General features: G+C 32.8%; 1 protein-coding gene across 1 annotated transcript; it reads right to left on the reverse strand.

The window, feature by feature from the left end:
• Nucleotides 1–4,403: 4,403 nt before the first annotated feature.
• On the reverse strand, nt 4,404–24,212 carry LOC139503361 (ankyrin repeat domain-containing protein 6-like). Its single transcript, XM_071293132.1, has 8 exons — nt 24,183–24,212; nt 16,158–16,256; nt 13,971–14,069; nt 12,510–12,608; nt 11,755–11,809; nt 11,169–11,284; nt 10,223–10,321; nt 4,404–4,517 (listed from the first exon to the last, which is right to left on the reverse strand). Exons 1-8 carry the CDS (start codon nt 24,210–24,212, stop codon nt 4,404–4,406), a joined length of 711 nt encoding a protein of 236 aa, XP_071149233.1.
• Between the last annotated feature and the right edge of the window lie 302 nt (nt 24,213–24,514).

Here is a 24,514-nt window from a genome sequence, read left to right on the forward strand (position 1 = left end):
ATGATCAATCAATCATGATCATGATCAATCAATCATGTTTCATGATCAATCAATCATGTTTCATGAAAAATTGAAATTTAATATTGTTCTTGCGTCACTTCTGAAAAAAAAATCCACATGTACTCTGAAACTACAAATACAATCGACCTCAAAATTTGCAGTCAGCAGGGCATACATGTACTAAAAGTTTGTAAAAAAATTTGGTGCAGATATCTCTCAAAGCTTTTCCTAGAGAAAAAAAATTGCAATGCCGTAAAAATTGCTTGCTAGGTCCGTAAATTTCAGTAAAAGCCTACAATAAAATGTCCGCTCCGAGATTGAAATACTAATCTGTGTTACAAACAGGTGCTGAAAAATGTACATTATCAGAAAATAATCAATAAATGTGTTTTAAAGTTACACCGGATCAAATAAATCCAAATCATGCACTGTTTGTGAACTGTCATCAAAATGTCAATTTCCTACAATGACAAAAGAAATTACATTGTGTGCATTCCGTCTCTATACATGTTGTCTGTTCAAAGTCCCCACCTAAAAAGGAATAAAAAGACTATCTTTTCGTTATTATAAACCCGTGTCACGTGATGTGGCGCGCGCGCTGTACCTAAAATAAAAGAAAAACTTTCCAAACTAAACATGAAACTTCTCCGGTAACAATAATATAGACCCCATACAGAAACAAACAAACAAACAAACAAACAAACAAACAAACAAACAAACAAACATACAAACAAACACCCCCCCCCCCCACCCCCAATTCAATTAATTTTAAAGGGGGAAAGACCCCCTACAATTGCTTTTTTAAAGCAATTGATTTATATTTTTTTTTTTTTTTTCTTCAGCCAAATTTTGTTCTTGCGCAAAATGTTTGTTTCGCAATATGTCGATTAGATATTTCTCATATGATATCGTATAGTTTATGCGCTTTTAAATTTCACCCTGCTAAGGCGAACCATTTTCTATGTAAGAGTTATCTCCCTTTTCACTGTTTATCCTCTGTGTGCATCTCCTTCGTAACAAAATAAGAAAGCGACAAAATTCTTTTTACAAACTGTTCGTTACATCCTCAGTAATTTTTGGCGTATTTGGATCGAAGCGATTTGATGAAATTTTATAGGAGTTATCTACCTTTACGGAATAAATTTGTCGGTATGTTTTTTAAACTCCTAAACCGTTAACCGTATAACCCTGGAATGTTTTTATTTGAGTCCCCAGGGTCCTAACTTAGAAAATTAGGTCAAGGTCAAAGGTCAAGGTCATATTTTAGATTTTTATAAGTTTTTCATTTCCCTATAATTCTTGAACGGTTATAGATACAAAAAAATTAAGCAGTGAAAAATGCTTGGTACTTTAAGGGGCAACTTTTTTACATTATAACTATATTGATTTTACCATCATATAAGGGACAAAACTCCCATCGATGGTTTTTAAAAAGCCATTTTTAGGCAAAACTCTTAAACAAAAGGTCCTTGACCCATAGGGTCTTTTGCAATGACCTTTTGGAGCAATGACCTTGACGAAGGTCACAAGGTCAAAGGTCAAGGTCATCAAATTATGTGGTTTTGGCACTATTTAAACAGTTTTATGAGTGTTTGAATTTCAACCAACCAACCAACCAACCAACCAACCAACCAACCAACCAACCAATCAATCAATCAATCAATCAATCAATCAATCAATGTTTCCGTTTCATGTGTTTGATACGGGATTCAAGGTCTCTTTTTTTCCGCTTGTTTTAATTGAGCCTATCAAACGTGTTTAACCAACATGTTTAACAAACATGTTTAACCAACGTGTTTAACCAACCAACCAACCAACCAACCAACCAAACAACCAACCAATCAATCAATCAATGCATGTTTCCGTTTCATGTGTTAAATACGGGATCCAAGATGTTTTTTTTTTCGCTCGTTTAAATTGAGCCTATCTAACGTGTTTAACCAGCCAACGTGTATAACCAACGTGTTTAACCAACATGTTTAACCAACGTGTTTAACCAACCAATCAACCAATCAATCAATGCATGTTTCCGTTTCTTGTGTTAAATACGGGATCCAAGATGTTTTTTTTCGCTTGTTTAAATTGAGTCTATCTAACGTGTTTAACCAGCCAACGTGTTTAACCAACGTGTTTAACCAACGTGTTTAACCAACTTGTTTAACCAACCAACCAACCAATCAACCAATCAATGCATGTTTCCGTTTCATGTGTTAAATACGGGATCCAAGATGGTTTTTTATCGCTTGTTAAAATTGAGCCTATCAAACGTGTTTAAACTACGTGTTTAACCAGCATGTTTAACCAACGTGTTTAACCAGCATGTTTAACCAACGTGTTTAATCAACCAACCAATAAATCAATGCATGTTTCCGTTTCATTTGTTAAATACGGGATCCAAGATGTTTTTTTTCGCTTGTTTAAATTGAGCCTTTCCAACGTGTTTAACCAGCCAACGTGTTTAACCAACGTGTTCAACCAACATGTTTAACTAACGTGTTTAACCAACCAACCAACCAATCAATCACTTAATGTATGTTTCCGTGTCATGCGTTTAATACAGGATGCAAGGTCTCTTGAGGTTTTTTTCCCTTGTTCTAAGTGACCCTATCAAACGTGTTTAATCAACCAACCAACCAACCAACAAACCAACCAACCAACCAATCAATCAACCAACTAATCAATCAATCAATATGTATGACTGTTTATTTATGACAGTATATTGAAGGAACAAACTCTCAATTATTCAAGAACATTTTTATTTTATTATTGTTCTTACGTCTCTTCTGAAAAAAAATCCACATATTCTCTGAAACTACAAGTCCAATCGACCTGAAAATTTGCAGTCAGTAGGGCATACATGTACTGAAGGTTCATAAAAAAACTTTTTGCAGATATCTCTCAAGACTTTTCCTAGAAAAAAGAAATGGCAATGCAGTAAAAATCGCTTGCTAGGTCCGTCAATCTCAGTAAAAACCTACAATAAAATGTCCGCTCCGAGATTGAAATACTAATCTGTGTTACAAACAGGTGCTGAAAAATGGACATTATCAAAAAATAATCATTAAATGTGTTTTAAAGTTACACCGGATCGATTAAATCCAAAACATGCACTGCTGGTGAACTGTGATCAAAATGTCAATTTCCTACAATGACAAAAGAAATTACATTGTGTACATTCCGTCTCTATACATGTTGTCTGTTCAACGTCTCCACCTAAAAAGAAATAAAAAGACTAAGTTTTTCTTAATATAAACCCGCGTCACGTGATGTCTCCTCAATCTTGCGCGCGCGCTGTATCTAAAATAATAGAAAAACTTTCCAAACTAAACATGAAACTTCTCCGGTAACATAATAATATAGACCCCATACCAAAGCAAACAAACAAACAAATAAACAAATACCCCCCCCCCCCTTTTCCAAATCAATCAATAAAAAAAAAATCAATTATCCATTCATCAGAGGGGAAAGACTGCCTAACAATTGTTTTCAAAACAATTGCTTTATATTTTTTATTTGGTTTAAACTTTCAGAACATATCAGTTGAATATTGTTTATGTTTTATGTTTTTGTCGTATGATATTATTTCATCACATTTAAATTGTCGTTGATTGTAAGCTTCACCACTAGAACTGTTACAATTTGCCCTTGTGTTTTCTCGATATTTTGTGACCACAACCTTAGGAAATTTTGTTTAAGTCAACAAACTTTTCCGATGTTCTGCATCCTACAATGTTTGTTACAGAAGATTCTAATTTGTAAATTTTCACTAATTTTGCAACCTTACTTTACCAAAGAGTATCCACACACACACTAGAAAGCTAATTGTAACTAGTTTGACATCACATATGATGCAGTAAATGAATGTTTTGGTACAGCCCTTGGATGGTGTAAACTTCCCAAAAAAACTTGTATAGTGTAATGGTGTGTAGCTTATGGTGTAATGGTGTAAGGTGTATGGCTTATGGTGTAATGGTGTAAGTTGTATGGTGCTATGATATATGGTGTAAGGGGAATGGTGTAATGGTGTTTAAGGAATGGTGTGATTGTGTAACGTGCGATCGGGAATGGTGGGGATGATGGTGTACGACATTTCATTGGTTGAAAGCGAAGTTCTTTTTTATTGTGTTTTTTCGAATTGTAAACATAAACAATAATAATAATCTTAATATTCGAAATTTTATTGCATTATGGGTAAATTCGGATGGTGTAGAAAGAATGGGGAATGGTGCATGGTGTAATGTGTAAGGTGTATGTTGCAAAGGTGTAACGTGTATGGTGTAATGGTACAATGTGTATGGTGTAATGGTGTATGGTGTATGGTGTAATGGTGTATGGTATTAGTGGGAAGTTTACACCATCCAAGGACTGTATTTACGATAATTCAATATGATTGTAAATTTAACTTATAATCCACTGACCTCATTCTTTACATTGAGATCAATGCCACCATCAATCAGCAACTTGACGATATCTGTGTATCCCTGATAAACAGCAATGTGAAGTGCAGTGTCACCAAACTAGATTGAAAAAAAATACAATTCTAACATAATATGAAATAAAACAGGAAGCAACCTATTGGACTAAAGAAAGTTAAACAGCATAGACTGGCACTTAGCGTTAAGTCAAACTGGTACCCGATATCAGAGTTTTATATGAATTTGTCATTAGTTAATATTGCATGGTGCATGGATGCATTTAAGCTTAATGAATATACATAGATTGATTATTGTTTCGGGATCAGCTAAAGCCCGACTACAGCTGCAGGAGTTTTTCTTGCTGTGTTGAGGACCCAATGGTGAAATTGATCGTGTTATTTCACAGTACAGTATAAAAGGAGATTTGGTTTGATTGACATCGAGACCCCTATCCACCTACGTTTAAATGAAGTGGATATACACATTTATAAGAAATCGTAGGGCCTTCAACAATGAAAACAAACCATAAAGCACGTTGCGGGGTTAAACGAATGTATGAACTCTCAACCCTCCCTTAACATGGGACAGTTGTTCAACAGCACGATAAATGAACATACTATACTAATAAATTCAAAAAGGCTTAAATCATCAGATTGGAGAAAAACACCAAACAAAAATATATAACGGAAGTGTTGTTTATGCATCTCTTGTCTCTGTTAACAAAAAAAACCACATTTACAGATACAAGAATATCGTATGCATCGGTTTGATGACAAAGCAACAGTATGTATATTTAAAACGTTAAGTCCGACGTATTATGCTTCAAATTCCTTTTTTGGCGCCAATTGTCGAAGCTATAATTCATACCTGTACAATCTAATAACACTACATATTGCTGTCCGTTGTTTTTTTTTTTCAAAACAATGCTACATTGCATAAACTAAGTTTATATATTAAAAGACACCCTTGATTTGCTTGATGCGAAAACGTTTATGATTATAAAAGTACTAGCATATTCATTTTGTTTTATCTAACAGAAACAGAGCGCATTACTCTCCTTAAAGTCGCTCTGTATTATCAACGAACATGACGTTCTCCTCAGTTTTCTATAGTATTTCTATAACTTGTAACTTCCTCTCTGATATATATATTGAGTTTTTAATTGTCTTAATATGCCAGCTTTAGCTGGCACTTATGGTAGAAGCATCGTTTTGGAATAAAGAACGATAACTCTCTCTACACGACCCATCTGACAAGTTTCGTCATTCTCGTTAAATCTCGTACGATTATTTTTTTTTAATGGCGGCCGCAAAATTTAACGTTTCAACGTGAACTTGAAAAGACGGAACAGATCGGAATAATTTCGATGTTAAATACGACATAAATTTTCATTTATTTACAAAAACAAGAATTCAGAAATTTTGGTAACTTTTGTAATTTATTTAAATTGTATTGTACCACGGAAATTACCGAAGTTAGGACAATAACATCTGACGCCATGTTTCGTCTGCTTCAACTTTCCAGTATCAGTGAGGTCAAAACAAATTACCTAAATAATCACAGGTACTTCATTTAAAAGTCACAAAATCATAATTAACGATAACATATTTAGCGTGCAAGTTCCGTCCAGTCATGGGAACTTCAATTTTCAACACAGAAAAAATCTCTGCAAGCAATACGTTTCTGATTTTTTTTATGATGGCCATGCGGCATGCGGGGTAAACTCCAGACTAAGTCCAGTGCACTCCTGGTTGACCATGCCTTCTTATGTTCATCTACCACATAATTCCCCACATCAAGGAACAGTGATAATGACGTTGATTATACTGTTGAATGTGATCACGGTTATTTAGTAGCCAGTGGCGAATCCAAAATTCTTCATAAGGGGGGCCCGCTGACTGACCTCAAAAAAGAGGGAGAGCTCCAGTCATGCTACAGTGATTTCCTAAATAATCAACACTTTTTTCGCACGAAAAGGGGGGGGGGGCGGCCCCCTGGATCCGCCTATGGTAGCCCACAAACTTTTTCAAAACTTAACAAAAGTTCAGAAAAAAAATCAAATCAAATGATTTACAATCTTCTAATTCTGTAATTCCTTTGGCAAACTCTCAACAAATGTTTTCATTGATTATGTCACATATCAGATATCTATTTTATAAGTCCCAGGAAATGGAAACTGTTTTGTTTTCTCTCGTTAAGTTTAATCATAAAAGTCTGAGTAGTACATTTAGTATGAAATAATGTCCAATTGTTCAAATATTTGAAGAAATAAAACAAAACATCTGTTTATATTCCAGTTTTAAGGATTTGAAATTAAACATGTATTAATGATGCATGGAATTTGGGTACTGACCTCATTACAGAATCATGGATTGTTTGGAGGTCAGTTCAAACCCATTTCTCTATGACTCTACATAGATGGACTGAAAATTAAATTGGTGTAACTACATGTATATTTTAACCAAAAATAGTCTTCAAAATAACCACAGAATAGACTTTTGTCTAGTTCATTAAAAAACTACAAATTTATTTTTATGACCAAAATAAAAAAAAATATAAACCGAAAGGCAATGAAATACTTCACCATGAACAGCCTGGTACGACCACAGATGTATATTTAGCATATAATTTTTTTTATATCAGTTGGAATCAAGCATATTTTAATTTTGGACCCTTCAAACTTTAATATGGACTAATTTGAAAACAGGTATCAGATGAACCCAAACATTTCTATTCAGCAGCAGTCTTTAACTACATATCTACTTAATTTTATATGATAGTCCTACAAAAATATTGAAAATGTGATGATTTAATTTTTTTTCCTAGCTTCTCGCATGTGAAAGCGGTACCTTTTTGGTCACTATTTATGTGTTGCGTCTAATTAAGAATTGTAACACTTTATAGTGACTGAACAGGTTGAACAAATACTTCTCAGGAAGCAGAAAAAACCCATTTTGGAACAGCACCAGCCATGCCAGTATGTGTATGAATAAACACTCAGATCAGAATAGCATGGACAATATGTTAGATATATGTCTTTGTGAATAGTAAGGAAAGTTATCAATAATTCTGCAGATAATGCAATTTTCATATCAAGTGTTTTGTACATATTCTGTTTAAATTTTCACACAATCAGTGAAACATTCAAAAAGGCTTACATGTAACTAAATTTTGATTACTGAAAGTTTCAAACAATGACAACTGTTTTATTTACCAAATAACTCGTTTGTTTCTGTGAGGAACAAAAATCATGTGCAATTTTGGGAATTAAAGGGTAAGAAAATCCTTTTGCCGCGCACTGGCGCATGTCAATTGTGAATATAATTACCAAATATATTCGTTTATCATGATACTGAAGTCGACATTTTCAAGGAGTACACATCGTGGGAAACATGCACAAATCACAGAGAAAAGAATTAAAACACCCTATTTTGTGTGCATCTCATACCAAATCAGTATTTGTTGCATCTAAATATACTAGATGAGTAATAATCAATGTAAATATGGTAAATTTTTAAAGAAAAACCCAAAGTTTTGTAAAATCAAACACCCACAAAAATGTTGTACCATAACCCCAAAATCAATTTTAATCTTCCTTTTGTGTATTGAACCTTCTAGTACAATTTCTAAGATCTATGCACTTAGACTAACGTTATTGTCGGCAAACCAAATGTGTCTTCTTGAAAACAACTACGACATGATTAAGCATTACTCCAAAGCAAGTTTTTGACATGCTTGTATTTCCCATTTTCATTCTCAATTTTATTTTGCTGTTATAAAATCAAAACTTGAAAAGTAAGCTTACGAAAAAAATATATGCAAGAAATGACATAAAACTGACTCTGAATTAGTACATGAAATTGATGTAGAAACCGTAAACTGAAAATGATTAGGAATACGAATGTTTTTTTGTTCGAGTCGGATATTTTTTACAGAAGCTCTTCAGCGCTGTCAATCAAATTTATTTAGTCAAAATTTTACACTAGTATTTAGGTTCATCATAACAAATTGGCAAATACGACCGTATTTTCACCTAAAAAACTACTGTGTACAGGGTCCTACTAAAAAGCGCCGGGGAGCGCCCGGTGAAGGAAAAGCGCCCGGGGAAAAGAAAAGACGCCCAGGGGAAGAAAAAAACGTCCGGGAAAAAGAAAAGGCGCCCGGAGGAAATATATAGAAATTGTATTGACAACTTTGTGTCGATGAAATAAATTATGCACATTGATTTTTTGTAAATTTTAGACAAGTATTTTGCAAATTCAGATAATAGACATTTGTAATAAAGCACAAAAACAAGTATTAATGTTTCAATTATGCTGAAGATTTCTAAAATGTTAGACTTTTCTTAGTGACTGGCATGTTGAAACCCTTCCGCTATCTTCCAATGTCAATTCAAGTATGTGTAATAAAATACAAAACTTGGAAGATTGTTCAAAATGCAGTTACGAATATTAGACCTCGGGCACTGTTTTTTAATAACGAAATATACGTTTTGATCGAGGACAATATCGTTCATAATTCTTCTATATACTCTTGTTTATATTTACGGCTTACTTATATACACTGAAATCTAAAATGTAAAAATGCAACAACACTATCAACACACTTTAGACAAAACAAGCAATGATTTTTTTTTTTTTCAGGAAAACATTTATTGTTATAAAGTATTATTATTTTCTTCCCCCGGGCGCTTTATTTTCTTCCCCGGGGGCTTTTTCTTTTCTGCGGGCGCTTTTTAGTAGGACCGTGTGTGTACAGACTTACCTGTGCGGTTTGGGTAGTTTTTAATATTTTTAGATATATACAAGTTTTAATTCATTTTACATATCTGAAAGATATAATCGTTTTTGGTGAAGATCTGGATTTAAAATATGTTTTCGTCCTATGCTTGAACAGATATTTTTTTCATCAATTTGGGAATTGGAATTTTTTTTATTAAAAAGAAAAATACCATACCCTCTCCTGCCTTTTGAAGTTCAATGATCATTCCCTTAACATTTTCAATTTGAACTTATTATTTTATTTTAGACAAAAACTATATGTTATGTGCATGATATAGCCTAGGACATGCATGAAATATTTGCCACTGGACGTTAAGCAACCAACAACCAATCAATATATAGAACATTGTCTTGGTATAAAGCTGGCATTTAAGGTAACGCCTTCCTCATATTATAGATATAGGTGACCGATCCCCTAAAATATTATCTTGGTGTTTTTTTCATTTTATAATGAACGTGATAAAGTTCATGAAGAACGCTGGAAAATCATCGTCACCGTAATTCTGTTATATGACATTATTATATATGTTTCCGTCATGATATATAAAAAATGGTGTCTTATGAATAAGAAGGCATAGGCACAATATAACAGGCATTGGAAACTATATTAGCATGTGAACTATGAACAACTATCAAAACTAAAGGTTTATACGACTTTCCCGAATGATGACGACTATAACACAAAAGATGATGACGCTGTCGATGAAGCGTTTTTTAGAATGTCATTCATCTGCAACACTCGACATAACATTTAACAAATAGGGATGCGTCAAACGGTGTAACGTGTGTTGTATATGACAAAATAGATGCTCACAATATAGCTCGATTAATTTTGTCAAAGTATATATGGTGCAGTTAATAAGTAATAATAAAATACAGAACTCTAAATAAATATAAAAAGGGTGATGTCAATTCAATTTGAAGAAATCAAACGTTATAATATGTTAACAAACATTGTTATTTGTCGTTGCATATATAAACATGTAGTACATAGTTTTGTGTCTGCTTTGTTGGTCATTTACTAACCTTGTTCTTTGCATTTATATCAATACCAGCATCAATAAGCAAAATGGTGATTTCCGTGTTTCTTTGTCGTGCAGCATCGTGAAGTGCAGTTTTACCATCCTATACATAATGACATACAATAGTTTTCACATATCATTGAATGATAACGATAGCAGATTATGTCAAATAAGAGAATATAACAACACCGTGTCAATTAATTTAAAATGTTATTAAAAAAATGAACTGCAAAAAAATTATTATCATTTAAACGAATGTGTATGTGTTTGTGAATTATTTTAGTTAATGATTAACGAGCAGTGAACATTAATTATGTTAATGGCGGTGTTATTGTCGCAGTCATCTTGTTCAAAGTGGTTACGAAAAGATGTTCGGTCAACGTTGACTATCGAAACATAACCAACGTCAATATGTAGTTTTGTTGCTCACTCTATGCAATCGTGTTTTCTATTATTCCAAGTAAACCATATCATATGTTGTGTTAAATTACAAAAACAGTGCAATTCCAGTAGTTTCGAGTACTTATATCAGTGTGCTCTCATATAATTTTTATTTGGTTTAAATTTTCTGTTCAAGTTGAATATTGTTGATGTTTTATGTTTTTGTCGTATGATGTTTATCTCATCACATTTAAATTGTCCTTGATTGTAAGCTTCACCACTAGAACTGTTACAATTTGCCCTTGTGTTTTCTCGATATATTGTGACCACCACCTTTTTTTTTTAGTCAACAAACTTTTCCAATATTCTGCAATCTACAATGTTTGTTATGGAAGGTTCTAATTTGTCACTTTTCACTAATTTTGCACCATACTTTACTAAAGAGTATCCACACACACACTAGAAAGCTAATTGCGTCTAGTTTGACATCACATATGATGCAGTAAATGAATGTTTTTGTATTGCCGATAATTCAATATGATTGTAAGTTTAACTTATAATCCACTGACCCAATCCTTTATATTGAGATCAATGCCACCATCAATCAGCAACTTGACGATTTCTGTGTATCCGTGATATGCAGCAATGTGAAGTGCAGTGTTATCATCCTCGATAAAAAAACACACTATTTTAACATAATATGAAATAAAACAGGAATCAACCTATTGCATTAAAGGAAGAAAAAGAACATAGACTGGCACTTAGCGTAAAGTAAAACTTGTATCCGATATCAGAGTATTATACGAATTTGTCATTTGTTTATATTAAATGGTGCATGGATTCATTTAAGCTTAATGAATATAAATAGATTGATTATTGTTTAGGGATCAGCTAAAGCCCGACTACAGCTGCGGGAGTTTTTCTCGCTGTGTTGAGGACCCAATGGTGACATTGATATTGTTATTTCACAGTACAGTATAAAAAGAGATTTGGTTTAATTGACATCGAGACCCCTATCCACCTACGTTTAAATGAAGTGAATGTAAACATTTCCTCCTTTAGTTTTGTTCTAGACTTTGTTTACCAATAAGGATTTAAACTGACTTAATAAAATAATTGCGAATCTTTTTTATTGTATTGTGAATAAAAATTTACAATTATCAGTATGTCTATTTCTAAATGTATCAGTCGACACCTTCCTCCCTTGTCTCTAAAATTAAAAAAAAAATGATATATAATTCAACCTACGTCGTAGCCATATGGCTATCCAGCGTGCAATGCTCTGACTTTTTGTAAATAAAATGTATTCTTTGAATTTTTGAATAGTATCGACGAAATTGATACTAAAATGTATTCCTGTTGTTTTGTTGCTCACTCTATACAATCGTGTTTTCTGTTATTCTATGTAAACCATATCGTATGTTGTGTTAAATTACAACAAAATTGTAATTTAAGTAGTTTCGAGTACTTTTATGAATGTGCTCTCATATAATTTTTATTTGGTTTAAATTTTCAGTACATGTCAGTTGAATATTGTTTATGTTTTATGTTTTTGTCGTATGATATTATTTCATCACATTTAAATTGTCGTTGATTGTAAGCTTCAACACTAGAACTATTACAATTTGCCCTTGTTTTTTCTCGATATATTGTGACCACAACCTTAGGAAATTTTGTTTAAGTTAACAAACTTTTCCAATGATCTGCATTCTACAGTGTTTGATATGGAAAATTCTAATTTGTCGCTTTTAACCAATTTTGCAACCTTACTTTACTAAAGAGTATCCACACACACACACACTAGAAAGCTAATTGCGTCTAGTTTTACATCACGTATGATGCAGTAAATGAATGTTTTGGTATTGCCGATAATTCAATATGATTGTAAGTTTAACTTATAATCCACTGACCCGATCCTTTATATTGAGATCAATGCCACCATCAATCAGCAACTTTACGATTTCTGTGTATCCGTGATATATAGCAATGTGAAGTGCAGTGCCACCAAACTGGATAAAAAAAACAAAATAATTCTATTAACATAATATGAAATAAAACAGGAAGCAACCTATAGGACTAAAGGAAGTAAAACAGCATATACTGGCACTTAACGTAAAGTAAAACTTGTATCCGATATCAGAGTATTATACGAATTTGTCATTTGTTTATATTAAATGGTGCATGGATGCCTTTAAGCTTAATGAATATACATAGATTGATTACTGTTAAGGGATCAGCTAAAGCCCGACTACAGCTGCGGTTGTTTTTCTCGCTGTGTTGAGGACCCAATGGTGACATTGATATTGGTATGTCACAGTACAGTATAAGAGGAGATTTGGTTTAATTGACATCGAGACCCCTATCCACCTACGTTTAAATGAAGTGGATGTAAACATTTATAAGAAATCGTAAGGCCTTCAACATCGAAAACAAATCATAAAGCACGAGGCGGGGTTAAACGTATTTATATGCCCCCAACCCTCACTTAACATTTTATAAATGATCGGAGACCCAGATCCACCAACGTTTAAATGAAGTGGATGTAAAATTTCCTCCTTTAGTTTTGTTCTAGACTTTGTTTACCAATAAGGATTTAAGCTAATTGAAAAAAATAATTGCGCATCTTTTTTATTGTTTCGTGAATTAAAATTTACAATTGTCAGTATGTCTTTTTCTAAATTGATCAGTCGACTCCTTCCTCCCTTGTTTTTAAAATGTAAAAAAAAATTGATATAATTCAACCTACATCGTAGCCATTTGGCTACCCAGCGTGCAATGCTCTGACTATTTGTAAATAACATGTATTCTTTGAATTATTTTAATAGTATCGACAAAATTAATACTAAAATGAATTCCTGTAGTTTTGTTGTTCACTCTATGCAATCGGGTTTTCTGTTATTCTATGTAAACCATATCATATGTTGTGTTAAATTACAAAAACAGTGCAATTTCAGTAGTTCGAGTACTTATATCAGTGTGCTCTCATATAATTTTTATTTGGTTTAGAGTTTCAGTACATTTCAGTTGAATATTGTTTATGTTTTATGTTTTTGTCGTATGATATTATCTCATCACATTTAAATTGTCGTTGATTGTAAGCGTCACCACTAGAACTGTTACAATTTGCCCTTGTGTTTTCTCGATATATTGTGACCACAACCTTAGGACATTTTGTTTAAGTCAACAAACTTTTCCAATGTTCTGCATTCTTCATTGTTTGTTATGGAAGATTCTAATTTGTCACTTTTCACTAATAAGAGTATCCACACACACACTAGCAAGATAATTGCGTCTAGTTTGACATCACATATGATGCTGTAAATGAATGTTTTGGTATTGACGATAATTCAATATGATTGTAAGGTACTGACATTATTCCGTATATTGAAATCAATGCCACCATCAATCAACAACTCAGCGATTTCTGTGTTTCCGTTATCTATAGCAATGTGGAGTGCAGTGTTATTAACCTGGATTGAAAAAAAGTACAATGTTAACATAAAATGAAATAAAACAGGAAGCAACCTATTGGACTTAAGGAAGTAAAACAGCATAGACTGGCACTTAGCGTAAAGTAAAACTGGTACCCGATATCAGAGTTTTATAAGAATTTGTCATTAGTGAATATTGCATATCTTGTCTCTGCTAACAAACAAACAAACACACATTACAGATACACGAATTACTTTATCTATGAATACACACGTATTGACGACAAAGCAACAGTATTTATATTTAAAATGTTAATTCTGTCATATTATGCTTCAAATTTCTTTTTTTGCGATAACGATTTTTGATAACGATAGCAAATTATGTTCTATAACAGAATAAAACAACACCATGTCGCACTATTACAAGTCAATAATATGTTATCAAGAAACTATCATTAGTACATTATATTTGTATGTAATTTGACGAAAATGAGTTCAATGAACTAGAATCAAAAAGCTCATCATCTGTCGTGTTATTGTTTTTGTTCAGTCTGCTAATGATGGAAGGTTATTATGACTGAGGACGAATTTCAGATATGATTTCTGACACACTTTTGTCATAATGGCCAATATAAATTCGATAACTAATAACATTAGACACGTGATACACCACAATAACTACGTTAAAAATGATAAATACTAGTATTATCACTGAAATCAAGAGTTTTGATGTTTTAATAATTAGATGATTTTTTTCGTTGAAAAACTTATTATTTAATAACGTTAGTTGAGTGAATAAACCATTTTCTTTCGAAGTTGTTATTTTTTACTTGACGTAAAATCTCTGAATTACATTTCAACGGATAAAAGGACTAAATGTTGACGTTATCAACTTTAGCAGTTAATGCATATTATAAGGTTACGGTCTGCAATTCTCTACAATGAATCAACATTACAGATGATTATTTTACTTATCTTAGATTTAAAGTTGGTATAGCGGTATGTTAATTTTGGAGACTTATTTTTAGACCGAATGGTTAGTATTCTACTTGTAGCTCCGACTTTCATCCCCTTGCTTCCAGACAAAACAAATGACAAAATATATTTCCCAAATTATTCATCCTTTGTCTTTCATGCCTTTCATTCTTTTCAAATTATTGTCCTTTCATCCGAATCCGTGTAACTGTTATTTTCAACAATTTATCAAAGTCCAAAGTCAGTAATTTCAGCAAAAATGAACGGAGCGGAAGGGAAATCAAACTTTATCTAAAACTAATTATGGTTAACTCACATACCAAAAAACTAGCCTAATGTCTAAAGACGTTTTGAGAAAAAGTCCGTATAACTGGGATTTTCAACAGTTTATCAAAGTCCAAAGCCCGTAATTTCGGCAAACATAAGCAATAAACAAAACCTAAACTTGATCTGTGTCTCATCTTGGTTAACCCACATAGCAAAAATCAGTCATATATCTAATGGCGTTTAGAAAAAAAGTATGTATAATAGTTTGTTGCGGAGTGACGGGCCATAAAAAAGTGGAAACAATTATGAAAACATTGGTAAAAGGATGAGCATAATAAAGCTGGCATTGAAAACTATGTGGAGTTCGTGTTGCTTAGTCCTTAGTGTAATATGTTTTATATAATGTACTAGTATTTGTCTGTTTGTCTTTTTATCCAGGCATGACGTTGTCAGTTTTAATTCTATCTATGAGTTTGACTCTCCATCTGGTATCTTGCATCCCTCTTTAAGTTTACTACATTAGCATTTGAAACACAAACAACTATAAATGCCAAAGACTTATACTACTTTCCCGGATGTTGACGACCAGTACACATAAAATAATGCCTAAGTCGATGAAGCATGTTCTAGATTTTCCTCCATCAAGAATACTCAGACATAGATAATTAACAAACAGGGATGAGTAAATTAGTGTAACGTGTGATTGCATATGACAAATAAGACGCTAAAAAAATACAAATGAAATATTTTGATTACTTTTGCCAATGTAGATATGGTCCAATTACCAGGTATTAATAAAATACAGAACTCTAAAATAAATATTAAAAGGGGTGAGTCAGTTAAAATTTGAAGAAATCAATATTGTTTTGTATATCATCTACTAACCTTGTCCTGTGCATTGAGATCAAAACCAGCATCAATAACCAACATGATGATTTCCTTGTTTCCCTGTCGTGCAGCATCGTGAAGGGCAGTTTCACCATTCTGTACATAATCACATACAACAGTTTTAACATATCAGTGAATGATTTATGTAAACTAAGACCTAATACTCCTTTGACATCAAAAGTGTTTTACTTTATATCGATCAATTATTGAATCATAAGACAATAACAATCAAAACCAAGGAGTAAACAAAGACTCACAAAACCAAAAAACATTTACATCAACAGTTATGAAAAATAAATAAGATACAACACGAACTCAACTAAAAACCGGGATTGAAATCAGATGCTCTGTAAGGGTAAGCATTTCCTGCACCGTATACGGCACCGCGTGTTATTTATTTGTTCATTTTGCCAATGATGCAATGTTATAATGACTGAGGAAAAATATCAGATATGATTTCTGACACACTTTTGTCATAATGGTCAATATAAATTCGATAACTTATAACATTAGACACGTGATACAACACAATAACTACGTTGAAAATGATAAATACTAGTATCAATAGTTTTGATGTTTTTATAATTAGATGAGTGTTTTCTTTGAAAAACTTATTATTAGATGACTTCAGTTGATTGAATAAATCATTTTATTTTGAAGTTATTATTTTTTACTTGACATAAAATCTCGGAATTGCATAAAAGGACTAAATGTTGACGTTATCAACTTTAGCAGTTAATGCATGTTATAAGGTTACGGTCTGCAGTTCTCTATAATGAGTCCTGCCGTAAAGTTAACATAAATTAACTTCGAAACCTGTCCGGCCACAAAGTTAACATTTGCTTTGACAAATTCGATCAAAATCAGACCTGTGCCCAAGTTAACTTTTGACTGGTCTGCTCGACACTAAGTTAACTTGTAACCAGGACCGCTCTACATCGATTTTAAAAAAATAGTTTTTTAAAAAGCCCTTTTTAATATCTTTGTTTCGTAGTATAAACATCGAAAATAAAGTAAAACTAATACTTCCGTTATACAAACAGGATTTAATACAAATATTTGAAAATAAAGTACGCATAACACGTTGCTTGTAACACATATTTATCTGTGATCTGCCAATCTATAAATTAAAAAACGATCTTTGGTTACAATGATAACGGGCACTGAATATATATTCCAATACCTATCAAATTCAACCATATTTGCACTTTATTTATATATATATTTATAAAAGGACGTATTTTAGATGTTAGTTATATACGTCCTTGTTATTTATATGTCCTTAAAAGAGGGACGAAAGATACCAAAGGAACAGTCAAACTCATAAATCTAAAACAAACTTATCTATGTAGCCACAATCAGCAATATTTTAATTTCAGGATATAATTTACTATACAAAATGAAAGCATCATTTTGACACATGACTACAAATTTTTGTTCGCATAAATTTAGGATGCCATCATGACCTCCTTTTATTCAAAATATAGATACGTAACAAAATTTCAGTAGTTTCGATACCTCATGCTGACTAGTACAAAAACATTATTTAACCGCATTTAGCAAAACTGACCATATGTACTCTTTAATATTTTTTTCCATATTTTTTATGTCCGGATTCAATGTATAATACAATGGACAGCAATATTGCAATACAACACATTTTTGTTCCCATGAATCAAGGGTGCCAGCATGTTGTCCGTTTATTCAAAATTTTGATACATAACAAAATTTCAATAGTTTTGATACCTCATGTTGACTTGTACAACAAAATTATTTGACCCAATCGACCAAAACTGATCATATGTCACATGTATGTGCACTTTAATTTGAAAATCTATATACCCACAAAATCAGCCATATTTTTACAATAGAGAGCAATATTGCAATACAATAACAACACATTTTTTTCGCATAAATTTACACATAAGTATTCCACATTCCAAACTAAAAGACAAATTGAAAGAGTTGGTATTACTTTGCTTTATAAAAAAGAATGTCCAACGTAGATACAAGACTCTTGTCTTAGGGAGGGATAAATCCTACTTTGTAAAGAATCACTTTGATTCAAACAAAAAATTCTCTGAAACTGATATTATCAAGATGCTTGATTTCTTGATTGACAACATATTTGTTACGTTCGGAGGACGTGTTTTTCAACAGACTGTCGGCATTCCAATGGGAACAAACTGTGCCCCTCTACTCGCCGACTTGTTTATTTATTATTATGAGGCTGACTTCATGCAGGAACTTCTTAGGAAGAAAGATAAGAAGTTAGCAATATCCTTTAACTCACTTTCCGCTATATAGATGATGTTCTTTCACTAAACAATTCAAAATTTGGTGACTATGTGGAACGCATTTTCCAATCGAACTAGAGATAAAGGATACTACAGATACAGTTAAGTCGGCTTCATATCTTGACTTACATCTAGAAATTGACAATGAGGGTCGTTTGAAAACAAAACTTTACGACAAAAGATATAATTTCAGCTTTCCAATTGTGAACTTTCCATTTCTAAGTAGCAACATTCTAGCAGCACCTGCATACGGGGTATATATCTCCCAATTGATACGATATTCCCGTGCTTGCATTTCCTATCATGATTTTCTTGAAAGAGGTTTGCTGCTCACAAGGAAGCTATTAAACCAAGAGTTCCAAATGGTGAAGTTGAAATCATCCCTTCGTAAATTTTACGGACGCCATCACGAGTTGGTTGACCGTTATAGAATAACCGTTTCACAAATGATATCGGATATGTTCCTTACGTCGTAACTACAATCCCCTTCCCTTTCATGAATATGACCTACCGAATTAGACTATTTACCGGATTTGTAATCACATAAGAAACACGACCGGTGCCACATGTGGAGCAGGATCTGCTTACCCTTCCGGAGCACCTGAGATCACCCCTAGTTTTTGGTGGGGTTCGTGTTGTTTATTCTTTAGTTTTCTATGTTGTGTCGTGTGTACTATTGTTTTTCTGTTTGTCTTTTTCATTTTTAGCCATGGCGTTGTCAGTTTGTTTTAGATTTATGGGTTTGACTGTCCCTTTGGTGTCTTTCGTCCCTCTTTTAGGGTGCCAGAATGTACTCCTTTTATTCAAAATATTGATACCTTACAAATTTTCAGTAGTATTAATACCTCATGCTGACTTGTACAACAAAATTATTTGACCGCGTCCACCTTAACTGACCACAGGTGCACTTTAATTTGTAAATCAATATACCCGCATAGTAAATCAGCCATATTTTTTATGTCAAGATTCAATGTATATTACAATGGACAGCAATACTGCAATACAATAACAACACATTTTTGTTCGCATGAATTTAGGGTGCCAGCATGTTGTCCTTTTATTCAAAATATTGATACTTAACCAAATTTCGATAGCGTTGATACCTCATGCTGACTTGTACAACAAAATTATTTGACCATGTCCACCAAATCTGACCATATGTGCACCTTAATATGTCAATATATATATATATATAGATACCCGCATAGTAAACCAGCCAAATTTTGTATGTCAGGATTCAATGTATAATACAATGGACAGCAATATTGCAATACAATAACAACATATTTTTGTTCGCATCAATTAAGGATGACAGAATGTCCTCCTTTTATTCAAAAAAATTAACCTACCTAAATTTCAGTAGTTTTAATATTTCATGCTGACTTGTACAACAAAATTATTTGACTGGTTCTCCAAAACTGACCAAATATGTACTTTAATTTGTAAATCTATAAACCCGCATAGTAAATCAGCTATATTTTTTTTATGTCAGAACTCAATGTATAATAAAATGGACAGCAATATAGCAATACAATAACAACAAATTTTTGTTCGCATAAATTTAGGGTGCCAGCATGTGCCTCCTTTTATTCAAAATATTGATTTCAACAAAATTTCAGTAGTTTTGATATCTCATGCTGACTTGTACAACAAAATTATTTGACCGTGTCCACCAAAACTGACCATATGTGCACCTTAATTTGTAAATCTATATACATAGTAAATCAGCTATATTTTTTATGTCAGGAATCAATGTAAATATAATACAATGGACTGCAATATAATAACAACAAATTTTTGTTCGCATACAGTTAGGGTGCAAGAATGTCCTCCTTTTATTCAAAATATTGATACCTAACAAAATTTCAGTAGTTTTGATACCTCATGCTGACTTGTACAAAAAAAATATTTGACCGTGTCCACTAAAACTTACCATATGTGCACCTTAATTTGTAAATCTTTATACCAGCATAGTAAATCAGCCATATTTTTTAAGGTTAGGATTCAATGTATAATACAATAGACAGCAATATTGCAAAACAATAACAACAAATTTTTGTTCCCATAAATGTATGGCGCCAGAATGTCCTCCTTTTATTCAAAATATTGATACCTAACAAAATTATAGTAGTTTTAATATCTCATGCTGACTTGTATAACAAAATAATTTGACTGCATCCACCAAAACTGACATGTGTTCTTTAATTTGTAAATCTATAAACCCGCATAGTAAATCAGCTATATTTTTTATGTCAGGACTCAATGTATAATACAATGGACAGCAATATTTCAATACAATAACAACAATTTTTTGTTCGCATAAATTAAGGGTGCCAGAATGTCCTCCTTTTATTCAAAATATTGATACGTTACTGGCGCCTATATGTCTTTTCCTGGCGCTCCTGTTCATATTTTAGTAAGACAGCAAATGTATAAGCAATATTATTGGAAACCAATTAGTGCAAAAAAATTTCTGCATCAATTTAGAGTGACAGCATTTCATCTCTGTATTCATAATATTGAACAGTCACTAGATAAAGAAGTTCAGGATGGTGTGTAAAACAAAACTATTAGGCCGCATCATCCAAGTTCCAACACTGTCATGTCTGGATTCATTGAAACTTTTTAATAAAAAAAAAGTATATAAAATTCTCTTCTTAGAATTGTATACTGATAATCTATTATGTCGGTTGATTGGTTTTGTTTGTAGTTAAAGGTCAAGTGGCAACTATTTCACTCAAGTGCACACGTATATTGAGTATAATTGTGGGACTTCTTATACAACAATTTATTTGCAAAGACAAATCTCTCGACAAATCTGACGAGTTTTACCACACCGTATGTATCCGGACACTGTACAATTTTCGTTAGAATATTCTGCGGAAAATAGAATAGTAAATCCAATGCAAACAATAACAATGAAATATCCATGCATGTATACATGAATAAAGTAAAATTTAGGAAGAGACAGGTAAAATCCGGGGAACGAAGTAACGTTAGCAATGATGTTGATATCCTATGATTATAAGAATATTCTTCCGATGCATTGGATAACCTTTCTATCCGCCTTCTAATAAAAACAAACTATCTTTTCCTTTATGATAGCTCTATGTAATTGTATAGCCATTTTTTAAATGTATATTATAAAGAATATATAAAAAAAGGAATTTTGTTGATATGTATAATATCTAGTAGAGTCTAGCGAGTAAAGAAATTTGCTATATGGGGAAAAATGATTGGAATGTTGTTGACATATTTTTATTAAAGCTCAAGTCTGATATGAAAACTCTTTAACATGATAATCTTTCATAAGCAGACTGGTCCTTAGGTCTGGTCAATACCAGACCTGTCCAAAGGTCTGGTCAGAAGCAGACCTGTCAACAGGTCTGGTCTAGGGCAGACCTGTCATCAGGACTGGTCAAAAGCAGACTTGTCCACAGGTCTGGTCTGGAGCAGACCTGTCGATAGGTCTGCAGTGGTCCTAAAAAAGCAGACCGTAGGTCTGGTCCAGCAACGACGAAGTGAACTTGCTTGTCTGGTTAAAAATTATCAAGTTAACTTAGAAAGCAGTCAGCAAGTCTGCTCTAAGTTAACTTTTGTCAAGGTTAGGACTGCACCCATCTGTATGTTCTTGAAATTCAGCTGTTGGTTTTGTCTTACATTTTGTCAAAGGTGATGGTAATGAGCAAAATGATGTCAATATTTAATTCAGGATGGCCGCCGTAAAACAAAATCAAACACATGTTGGCATCTGCTCTAACATGATAAAGTACGACCAAAAGAACGTATGTGCCAAATCCTTTTCTTGTATCACTATTTGCATTATTTTGTCTAATTTCTGTACTTATAGTTATCAAAGGTACCAGGATTATAATTTAGTACGCCAGACGCGCGTTTCGTCTACATAAGACTCATCAGTGACGCTCATATCAAAATATTTATAAAGCCAAACTAGTTCAAAGTTGAAGAGCATTGATGATCCAAAATTTAAAAAAGTTGTGCCAAATACGGCTAAGGTAATCCATGCCTGGGATAAGAAAATCCTTAGTTTTTCGAAAAATTCAAAGTTTTGTAAACAGGAAATTTATGAAAATGACCACATTATTGATATTCATGTCAACACCGAAGTGTTGACTACTGGGCTGTAGATACCATCAGGGACGAAACGTCCACCAGCAGTGGCATCGACCCAGTGGTGTAAATAGTTATCAAAGCTACCAGGATTATAATTTAGTACGCCAGACGCGCGTTTCGTCTACATAAGACTCATCAGTGACGCTCATATCAAAATATTTATAAAGCCAAACTAGTTCAAAGTTGAAGAGCATTGAGGATCCAAAATTTTAAAAAGTTGTGCCAAATACGGCTAAGGTAATCTATGCCTGGGATAAGAAAATCCTTAGTTTTTCGAAAAATTCAAAGTTTTGTTAACAGGAAATTTATGAAAATGACCACATTATTGATATTCATGTCAACACCGAAGTGTTGACTACTGGGCTGTAGATACCCTCGGGGACGAAACGTCCACCAGCAGTGGCATCGACCCAGTGGTGTAAATAGTTATCAAAGGTTCCAGGATTATAATTTAGTACGCCAGACGCGCGTTTCGTCTACATAAGACTCATCAGTGACGCTCATATCAAAATATTTATAAAGCCAAACTAGTTCAAAGTTAAAGAGCATTGAGGATCCAAAATTTTAAAAAGTTGTGCCAAATACGGCTAAGGTAATCTATGCCTGGGATAAGAAAATCCTTAGTTTTTCGAAAAATTCAAAGTTTTGTAAACAGGAAATTTATGAAAATGACCACATTATTGATATTCATGTCAACACCGAAGTGTTGACTACTGGGCTGTAGATACCCTCGGGAACGAAACGTCCACCAGCAGTGGCATCGACCCAGTGGTCTAAATAGTTATCAAAAGTACCAGGATTATAATTTATACCGATATTAAAAAAAGTTTTCTATTATTTGGTGAAATTTCAAAATATCAAAAGGATAACAAAAATTGAAATTCAGATATTTTTACACTTTCTTCAACATTCCAAAAATCTAAAATCGGTAAACTTTTAAAAAATTTGAATTAATAAGTGTTACACAAACCAACCAACATTGTCCACCTTTTATACAAAAAGTGATTCGATATTAGATGCGTATCACAATGATGGACAGGCCTTTTATTGTGATGGATCAAATGGTTTGACATAGTAAAAATGCAACTGTATAATGTTTCCCATATAAAATTTAATAACACAAAACCGTTTTTAAATTAACTCATATGTTTATACAAATTAACGAATGGACATCATTCACCAGTCACATGTTGATCAATGTAGACACAACTTAAAAGCCGCAGTTTTAAATTCCTCACGCAGAATTGATATGAAGTTGATAAGCAAATATGTAAAAGTTAACATTGATTAGATAGCACAATGCATAACCCTATCTTCATACAGCCCTGTTTTGCCTTTGTTAGTTGTCAAGAATACAGATCGGTCGCTCCTATTGTGAATGTTAACTGTCCTTTCTTGCGATTCCTAGAAATATACCATATGTCTTCCGAGTTTATTCACATGTTATTGTTATATTCTACAACAACATGAACAAGGTGCATTACTTGAAACATTGTGTGTTCTTATCTTTAAATATATTTTTCCTGTTAACATAAATAATCAAGAAAATCGTCAAACAACACATATATATATATATCATATCATATGTTACCTGGTCAAGCTGTCTACTTTTTCTTTCCATATTGACTGTAAAATTTCTGAAAGAAAGATAAAATTGAGGTTTACTTACAATTAGCATTTTACTTTCACCGATTTCACCCAAAACAATTATTTTGAATCATGATACATATGTATCACATATATCAGTGTAACGGGATATTTTCTGGTCAAATACAACGAAAACTATTCTAGGGTTCTGTTCTTTTAATACACAAATATTTAAGACCCATGTATATGGTACAAACAGTGTACTAGCTGGAATATCACAGTGCTGTGTATATTAAAATCTGAGCACTACTCATTTGACAACTTGACAAGGTATTA

The sequence above is a fragment of the Mytilus edulis genome, chromosome 14, assembly GCF_963676685.1.
Source record: "Mytilus edulis chromosome 14, xbMytEdul2.2, whole genome shotgun sequence".
NCBI classification, from domain to species: domain Eukaryota; kingdom Metazoa; phylum Mollusca; class Bivalvia; order Mytilida; family Mytilidae; genus Mytilus; species Mytilus edulis.